This window comes from Dioscorea cayenensis, chromosome 6, assembly GCF_009730915.1.
Source record: "Dioscorea cayenensis subsp. rotundata cultivar TDr96_F1 chromosome 6, TDr96_F1_v2_PseudoChromosome.rev07_lg8_w22 25.fasta, whole genome shotgun sequence".
In the NCBI taxonomy this organism is placed as follows: domain Eukaryota; kingdom Viridiplantae; phylum Streptophyta; class Magnoliopsida; order Dioscoreales; family Dioscoreaceae; genus Dioscorea; species Dioscorea cayenensis.
Window position 1 is genome coordinate 7,697,890 of NC_052476.1, and position 10,165 is coordinate 7,708,054.

The 10,165-nt window shown below is 36.0% G+C and overlaps 1 protein-coding gene across 1 annotated transcript; it reads left to right on the top strand.

Moving 5' to 3' along the window:
- The first annotated feature begins 787 nt into the window (after positions 1-787).
- On the top strand, positions 788-6,680 carry LOC120263888 (dr1-associated corepressor-like). The gene is given in 7 exon segments (XM_039271862.1): positions 788-948; positions 2,519-2,542; positions 2,544-2,592; positions 3,708-3,801; positions 5,375-5,488; positions 5,580-5,634; positions 6,015-6,680. Coding segments are annotated over 7 exon segments (819 nt in total). The 5' UTR covers positions 788-915; the 3' UTR covers positions 6,465-6,680.
- The last annotated feature ends 3,485 nt before the right edge of the window (positions 6,681-10,165 follow it).

The following is a 10,165-nucleotide window of genomic DNA, read 5'->3' on the forward strand; positions in this document are numbered from 1 at the left end:
AGGTATCAGCTGTTCATTTCAAAGCTAACCCTCACAGCCAGCATCATTGTCAATCGTTTAAACAGGATTTATCAATCTTAATGGCCAGGCTATGTTTTGCAGGAATTTGCCTCTATCACACATATAAAGGAAATAAAGAGATGTCAGTGTCAGGCCCTACAAGTCATGATTCTTAAATTAGACAAATATTGGTTTTCCATAATTTTATCAAAATTTTCATATAAAATGATTCAAATAAATTCGCTTCAAAACCCATGTAAAAGCCAGAATGAAGTGAACATCATGACATGATATTATACATAAACTCATGAACATTGAATTTTCCGAAGCTATGTTTCCTCACTGGATAGATCTGCAAAAATTACAGGTCAGAGTAGCAAAGGGTGCAAACTGCAATACTACTCTGATACTCTCACGTTTGTTGCAAAGACTCATGGAAGCAAAACATGGCAAAAGAAGAGAGTCGCTTAGATCTCAGGAGGTGACAGTAATGGTCAAGTTTGGAATAGGAAGGGATCTCGTAAGTTTCCAAAGAGATACGCTCACTAACCACGTTCTTTTATGGTCACTTTTCTGGAGTCTTAGCCAAGGTCAGTACAATGGTGCCAGTCCCACTGCACCTGAAAAACAGACTCCAGGGCACGCCAACGCTGGGCTTTGATCCACGATGGAATGTCACCCTGGGGTCTTGTCTGATGGGGAGTGCTGTATTAGGGTGGGCAGTCAAAACAGCTATAAGAACAGAAATCTTAGCAGTGGTGCAATATGTTTATTTTCTTGTCTTTTTCAACGGCGACGCCCTTTTCTTCTCGTCCAGTCCCGAGGGCTCGAATTCCTTTTGATTTTGAGTATTTAATCTCTGTAGTTTTTTAGTGTTTTTGCATAGTTTTGATTTGAGGATTGTTATCTGGAACGATGAGGAAGAAGATGGACACTCGTTTCCCCGCGGTATGCTGATGATTTCTGTAATGAATTTCTTGGTTATTTTTGTTGGTCGCAAGTGGATTTTGTGTGTGTGTGTGTGTGTGTGTAATGAATTTTATATGAAAGTGAGGGTTTTTCGTTTGTTTCTTGTGTGTCAGGTTGGTGAGTTTTGAGGTTAATGATATGAATAGGCATTGATTGATGGGATTAGGGTTTAGGTATGATTGATATAGAGCCGTAGTTTTCTAGTTTGGTTGCTCGTATAGTGTTTTTTGGTGGCTGGGAAGTGTTATTTAGGTCAAAGATTGGGGCAAGGTGCTTGCTGTACTATGTAGTTAGGGTTTGGAATTCAAGGGTTATAGTTGAGCAGTTAGAGCTTCTTTGTTAGGACTTAAATGGGTTCTAATTGTATTGGTGTGAAAAATGTGCTTGGTTGTGACTAAGAAATTTAGCATGTGTTGAGCATCCTTTTAACTTGTCAAGACTGTTAATATTGGAAGGAACTGGGATGTAATTTGGTGATTTCTTATTTGGATTTGCATATTTTACTTTTGTTCCAATGTTGAAGAAATCTTTTTTCCCCCTTTTTATTTTTTATTTTTGGTTTTTGTGATAAGGTGGACAAGCCGCTCACCTCAACCAATATTGTGAGAGGGAGTTGATCCATCAACCTGTCACTTGGCAAGGGAAAGAGTTACCATCCTTCTAATGTGAAGGTGGTAATGTTAAGAAATTTAAGTTTGTGTAATTTTCAGTGTAGCTTGTGAATTGGTATTAACTGTCTTTTTTCAAGTAAATTATGCTATTCTTTTAATGTTTGTCCAATTTTCTCTGAGAACAATTTTTTTTTTCTTGCTTTGAATTATATCTCACTCACATCTTAGGGGTGATTTTGTTTACATTGTCTTAGACTTTAGACTCTTCATTCAGTGTTTTTTTTTACTCTGCACTAGAGGAGCTATAAATCCCATCATATTGTTTAGTGCTTTATGGTGATTGGATGCCTGTGGTATTAATTGTTTGTCTTATTTTAATTGTTTATGGTTGGTCGAAGTATTTTATTTGGATTGTTCACTCCAGAAACAGAGAGTATAAAGCTGGATCAACAATCCACATAAAATCCATGATCTCAGCAATAGAATTTGTGCTTTGTCTTCAATACCTTCTATGCTCATATGATTTCATAAAATCTATGGCGTTCTATACTTTAGTTTAAAAAAAAAAAAATCCTGCAGCATCATATAACATTATAGGGCCAATTTTCTTGTTATGGATGTTTATTATCATCTTTTAATATCTTACCAAGTCATCATCTGTACTAAAGTAGTGCACTTCTCCAAAAGATTATGTCATCACAAATGTATGGTTGGATGGTAATTTATAGCTTGCTTTTTGAGTACTCTCCACTGGGCTAAACTTTCATGTATCATGACCTAATCATTACCTAGTTTATTGTGTTAAGGTAATGCCTTTCTGATTTTGCTTTGCTGTTTGTGGGAAGCTTTCTGATTTTGTGTTACTTTATCTTGTGGCTTTAAGATGTCACTCTTCAACTGTCTGATACAATGTCTCTGATATATTTTTCTTATGCCAGTCTCGAATTAAAAAGATTATGCAAAGCTGATGAAGATATTGGGAAGATTGCATTGGCTGTGCCTGTTTTAGTATGTAAGTTCTCTTCCTCTTCACATTAAATTTCATAGTAGTCATAATTTTCTTTTCAATTACCAAATCTGGAATTATAATTATTTTTTAATATTTTGACCCTACTAAACGGGTGATTGTGAATTGGGTGTTTTGCATGTATACCCCCAAAAATTTGCCTAATTTCGTGTATATCCTCAATAAAACCAAATGGCATGTATATCCTTAATGAAACATATTATAAATTATTTAAGTCTTGATTTTTTGTAATACTAAAAGTAGAATTTATTTAAATAACCTAAACTACCCTTACTAATGCTAATTTTTACTTAGATGTAATGAATAAAGTTAGTTTGAATTTTTTTTAGGGTATATATGCAAAAATATTGACTTAGTCACTATTAAAATTGTTTAGGATTTAGATGCGATGAATAAATTGTTTAATTTTTTTTTTTGGGTATGCATGCATAAAATATTAATTTAATGACCATTAGAGATTCTTAGGGGTATATATGCACAGGTTTTTCAGTAATTTAACATGTGGTAATATATTTTAATGATGCATATGTGGTAGAGGGGTGTATATATAAACAAATTAAGTTTCAAGTGGCGTACGTGGTATTTGGTCTTATTGAGGGTAGACATGCAATTAGGTGAATTTTTAGGGGCATACAGGCAAAACACCCTTGTGAATATTGTGACTCATCACGCTTGTACTTAGAATGTGAACATCATGGCAATTGATAATTTTAGATTTCAAATTTAAAAAGAAAGATGTCTCGTTATAGATTATTATCTTCTGGATGATACTTTTATCTGTAGGGATTTTGTTTAAGTGTTGTAGGAAGACAACAGAATAATCTTTCTTCTCTAGAAGTCAACTCAGAAAATTAAACAGTGAATTATCAATAAAAAAAATTTATCACGTCAAGCAATTGCACATAAAATGACAACTTGTTTATACTGATTTGCATAGACTTACGCTGATGTTCTTATTAATATAGGCTTGTTGATATTTATAATTTTGTGTGTAAGAAAAGTTTAACATTTGACATTCTATTGCAGTGGAGTTACCATTATATGCCTATTTTCTATTTTATTCCTGATATTTTTTTTTTATTCTGGTTGTCCTTTATCAGCCAAAGCGTTGGAATTGTTTCTTCAAGACCTTTGTGACCGGACATATGAGATTACTCTTCAGAGAGGAATGAAGACAATGAGTGCTTTACACCTGTATGTAGTCTTTTCTACTTATGGAAAAATTTATATTAGATGCATTGGTCTTTTTCGGAACATCAAATCTTTCATAAAATTTATTTGATTTGGTTTGTCTTATCTTACCTTGTCATGATCTCTTCCCTTCAAGTCATGATTGGCTGGTTAATATTTGGCAGTGGTGGTAGTTATGAGTGGTATTTCAGTCTTTGCAGATATTGATAGTTCACAAATACTACGCTATTGTAAGGAAATAACAGAGAAGCATCATTACTGTAGGAAAATGAAAAATAAAAAAGAGAAAGGACATTGAAATATGTTATATATTTTTCCAGTTAGTTTCAATTTTTGAGGGTAATAGATGCTGCTTTCTGTAGATGTCTTGAAAAATTAAAGCAGTAACTGTCATCTAGAGAGATCAAATATTTTGCTATTCTTTCTTTGAAGTTGTTTTTCTGGTGACACTAGTCAAGATAGAGGTTATTTATATTTCCATTGAAATCACCATCTTCAATGACCATCACTTCTAGCACGGGCTTTTACTTTTATTGTTTTTCTAGATAACAGCTTCCTTCTGCCTGGAAAAAAATAATTAAGAAATGCATGTTCAATGTCCATTTTCATGCTACATATTTGTCCATGAGTTCCTCGTGGTTAGGTGCCCTTTTGAAATATGATGTTCTTCCTTGAGCATCTGGTTTAGTGTGCACTTTTAGCATGACAAGACCTCCATTGACTTGATCACACTATAAGTTTATGATTGGGGGTTTGCTCTTGGTCACCATTAGACTCTTGCCGCTGCTTTGTATATCTCATAACCATGTGTGGATGAACTGTCTACTACGAAGTATTTCAGAACATGAGCTTGTTGACTTCCAAGTCCAACAAGACAACAACCGTTTTACACTCATTAGTGAAAATGAACTTGCTCACTGCAAGTTTATCCCCCTCAAAATAGCAATTTGTTCTGTTCATAAAGAAACCTTTAGACGGTCATCCTTCTTCTATTTTTAGTCATTTGGTGTCTACATGGACTTGTACTTGGTTTCTGTTTTCACATTTAACTATGGTTTGATCCTAGCCAAAGACAAGAACTGCCCCTCTAGAACTTGACACCTATCCAAATTGTCTATTAGCCCAAAACCATTGAAAGAAAAATGTGATGCTATTCTGGATAAGTTGGAACTGTTTGGCATATTTCTGATGAACAGCTGATTGTTTTCTTCAGCAATGTCATGGCTGGACTTGTCTTACTGTTTGGTCATGGCTAAAGTTGGCTTCTGGATTTGGTCTTTCTTAATTTCTAATGCTTGGTTGCTAGATTTCACGAGTTGAAGTTTTCATTTGTTGTTTCATTTTCCCCTGAATTTTTGATCCCCAGGGGAATTGTTTACTTGCTGGACCTTCTTCTTGCAAGGTTCACTAATCCCCATGAACATATTTTACTGCTGCATAATCTGAAATTTACTGCATGAACTTTTCTTATTTGATTATGATGTAGTGGTTGTGTGCTAGTGATGCCATGTGATGTTCTTATACTTATTTATGCGTGACGACAATATTAGCTTAGTTGTTGCATCTCATCATTCAGAAAGCAATGTGTCCAAAGTTTCAGTGTCTTTGATTTCCTGAGGGACATAATGAACAAAGTCCCAGACTTGGGTGGTTCTGATGCTGCTGGTGATGATAGAGCTAGCAAGAGAAGGTGATTATAAAATATATGCATCATATATTGAATATTGGCGTTATAAGCTCTTCTTTTTCAGTATTCACAATATCTTCTGTTTTCTTTTCAGGAGAACTGTGGATGAAGGCAATGATAGTGATGAGGACATGAAGCTGGCCAGAACTGTAAGATTTCGCTTAGATAATTCCTTATTGTCCACATCTTTTCACAAGGCCCATAAAAGAATGAATGCCATAATTTGCAAATGTTCTGGTTTATTTCTTCTCATAATATTCTGGCCACCTATTTCAATGAAATGACTTCATTTGTTTGTAAATTTTTGTTAGTAGCTGTGTATCCATGTCATGCAGCATCTACTTAACTTGCAAGAAGACGCAGCAGAAAACTCTGTAACTTGTGTTTTAAAATTTAATCAAATTTCATTTTTTCTTTATCTTGTATATAATGATGAGCAGATGAGTCTAGCTTACTTTGATCGAGTACCAACCAAGTAGTAAAATTGGGATATGCTTTGTTAATTTTTCACAGAGAGATTTTTTTGCAGCAAGATAGCATAGGGCCCAGCAGTGGAGGCAGAGGTCGAGGAAGAGGGCGAGGAAGAGGCCGTGGTGCTCGTGGCAACCGAGCGGCTGAGAGAGAAAGTGCTCACTTCGATAAATGTGAAGATGACCCAGACACCTCTCCTCAGCGGGAAGAAAGGCAGCACGGCATCAAATCTGAAACTATTCCTGACAACTTTAACGTTACACAACCGGGGGAAACTAAAGGCATCAATACAGAAGATGCTGCATCAGTCCGGAACTTCGACTTGAATTTGAAGCTGGATGAGAATGGCGACACAACGACAGCCACAAAGCAGGAGGTAAAGGCTCCGGATGAATACCTGGGCTGGTCCGATAACATGGCTCAGATTTCTATTGACCCTGTTCAACTCGCATTACTGAACGGAAGATTAGATGAAGAAGACGAGGACTATGACAATGTAGATGATTAACTTGGCTCGGCAAGTCGCTGATTTATTTGCTAATATAGGTGTAGTAGCTTGGTAGGGATCTCCTCTTCTTGTGAGCCAATATCTTCACGTGCTCAGGGAAAAGTTGGAGATAGGGAAAGGCCTTAATAAATGGCCCGTTGTATAGTCTTGGTTCAGTTGTGCTAACATAAATTGCAAAAGTTAAATTAAACTAATTTCTGCAATTTTTTTTTTCAATCTGGACGAGGTAATACTAAATTTATTTTTACCTTTTAAAAAAAAAAAAGGGGGAAATAGGTGCTGGTAAAACATGGATGCTTAAATAATTGGGTTAAGGTCTTTGAAAACTACAACCTAGTCAAAATCACAACCCACCAAGTTATAAACTTATATACAACTCCTAGTACTTAAAAAATAAAAATAAAAAGAAGACTATAAATAAGTGAACATTAATCATTGTTTGCATTATTTATTGTGATTATGTATTTTAAAAATTATTCTTGTTTTACGTTATTTATTTACTTTTATCTTTAAAAGTGGTATGATTGCCACTTTGATAACTTACTGTATGTCAATATATTATAAGTTGTTTTACATGACAAATATGCTCAGCTTGCTATGTCCCATTACTTATTTACCATCTATTTTAATTTTGAACTTAATATTAATGGGTTAAAATGAATAAAATAATTATATAATTCGGATTATATTTTAAAGTTACTCGTAAAGATAAAAATAAACAAAAACACAAAATACATGTATTATATCAAACATTTTAAAATTATAAGAGTTAAAAATGAATAATATAATAAAAATTCAAAATGTCTCCCATGATTTCTTCTTGATGATGTGTTTGTACAAAATTTTAAACTTTAATATATATATATATACATATCTATATATATATTATTTTATGCTAATGATGACCATATAATGTCTTTTTTTTCTAATTTATTTATTGGTAAATGTGGGTCTGTAGCCAATAGCCTCTTGGTCTAGTCGTACTTAGTTTTTTGTATAAGGTGTTCATTCTAAGGAGTATCTGAGATCAAACCTTAGTTTTTATCCAATATGAAGGTACAAGAGTATGGGAAAGAAAATAGTGTCTATATCTGAAGAACTAGCTGCTATCTTCTTGCAGGAATTCCTGAAACTTTGGGAATGCTTAAAGGAAAGAAATGTTGAACTTAATATATATAGTCGCATGCTCATACACCCATCAAGGAGTTAACTGGGACCGCGCACAGGAATAGTTCTACATGCCATGTCCGTGCCAAGCCTGGTTAGGACCCTTGGACTGTCCTAAGCCGGGGTTTTTACCTACCATTTGGCCACCATAGCCCATAACTTGATCCATCTGTCCAATTTAAGTCACAGACAATAATCTTCTTAAGAGATTCCCCTATGTCACAATTATATTTATCTATATATCTCAATAAATATTTATGGGCACAAAAGGATAGATAAAGGGACTCTTATTAACAACCCAACTTAAATGACTTATAATTTTATGTATTACAACACCATTTTTTTTTGTGGAAATTGCCAAAAAAACCCCCTAAGTTTGCAATATTGCCAAAAACACCCCATTAATTTTGCAATCCTTAAAAATCCCTTCCTTTTAAACTATATGGTTTTCAAACCCCCAAAGCATATAACGGATGTCAACGGAGTGATTTTCAAATTTTATGGATGAAAATGCCCTTGCATGGGGAGTCGTGGCTGCAACCATTTCGGCGGTTTGAGAGGAAGTAGGGGGGTTTTCCGTAGGGTAACCCGAAGGGGAATTTATTGGAGCCGTATACATAGAGTTTTTTCTCAACTCGTGTCTTCAGCTTTTCCATTTCCGAAGTTGTCTCTACCGGCGCAGCCTCTGTAATTTCAGCTTTTCCCTTTCCACCAGTATCTCGAAGGAGAAGTCCGGCGCAAGTAGTTGGCATTTCATCAGTTTGCAATCTAAGGTATTGAGTATGGTTTTATGTTAACTATTACATTACAAAGAAAGATTTTTTTCGGTTTTGTTTTGTGCTACATTTTTTTTGTTGGAAGATATTGAAGTCTGCGAGAGGGATTTCTCAGTTTGGGGGTTTTGTTAGTCTGCAGGGCGATTTCTCGGCTAGGGTTTTGTTTTGTTTTGCATTTTAGATACGTATATACTATCGAAAATAGTTTTTTTCGATTGTTATGATTTGTGTAATATTTATAATGTACATTTCCCCTTTCATTTGATATGGTTGCAGTTTTACAAATGAGGTTTGCGTTTAAAAAATGAGATGTTACCGTTTAAATTTTGTTGTCTCTGTTTAAGTATTGTTGTCTCTCTTTAAGAAACTAGGTCTCTGTTTAACAATTGATATCTATGTTTAAGAATTGAGAGGTTACCGTTTAAAACCTTATATTTCCGCTTAAACATTTGTGAATACTGCATGTTGAATGTGTTGTTATTGTCGCGAGGCTTGTGATTATGGCGGTCGACCCTAGTTAATGGGCGATGCTATTTTGACTGCAGTAGTGGAGGCCTTAGGCTGAATTGAAAGATAACATGACCCCTCTACTAGGGGAGATCATCAGAAGGACAGCGTTTCTGACATTCTTGAGTGGAAGCTATATTTCAAGAGGGCCCTTCTTGATTCTCTATTGCAAAGATACGATAGCCGCACCAATAATTTCAGGATCGGGGAAAGCCTGCTGAGTTTCAGGCCTCAAGATGTGGCCCTCGTTCTTGGTGTGCGTTGCGATGGCGATGCAGTCGTGTTTAAGAAGACGAAACCCCGCTCAGCGTTGAAGGGAGGTATTTATCAAAAACCTCACGAGACGCAGAGACTCCATCAAGAGCACTCTTGTGCAACTTGTTCGACGAGAGGGAGAAGAAGAAAAATTTGTGTCAAACTCGATGGTGTACCTCGTGGAGTGCGAGTCCTCTTCCCAAATACATCATGCTCGGTTCGAACTAGATGGGTTGATTATATCGATGATCTACCGCCATGGAGGCGATCAGCGTAGGCGTAGGGCGATGCACAAGTGGCTTATGGAGGACATTCCAGCAGCGACGCTCGAGTGCAAGATAGATGCGCCGGGAAGAAGACCAACACGGGGGTATATTAAGGGTTGCTCGGTCATGCTTAGCGTCCGGTTTCTGGTGACCGGGAGCCGGGAAAGAAAGTCCGTTTCGGCAAGATCCCAAGGATCTTTGTGCTACGGTGAAAGTACTTCAGGGAAGCAGCGGCGATAGAAACCAGCTTGTCATTGCTCGAAGGAAAAGAGATAATAAATCATGGACAATGTTTAACAGAAGTCTTTAATGTTTAAACATTTTATTTAGCGTTTAACTTTATTATTCTGAGTTTAAAAATTTATTCATAAAGGTTTAAATATTTTTGTTCTCCGTTTAAATATATTCTATAATGTTTAAATATAAAAAAACTACTGTTTAAATATAGTTTTTATAGTTTAAAATTGAATGATTTAGTTTGAAATTGTTTGGTTTACATATGTTAGTTTCTGAAATTTGGTTCCGATGAATGTTGAAGAAAGAAAAATATGTTGGGAGCCAACCGGCGGATGGATGCTATTGCTCAGGGAACCACTTGCTCGAAGGCGGGGATGAGAGGCGGCCTCTATCGTGCGCGCTCGGCGCCGTTCTCCTACTTCCGACCCACCAGCGCGCACGCATTCCTCGGCATCTGGAAGCCCTCCCCTACCCGCTTGATTGCAACATCCCC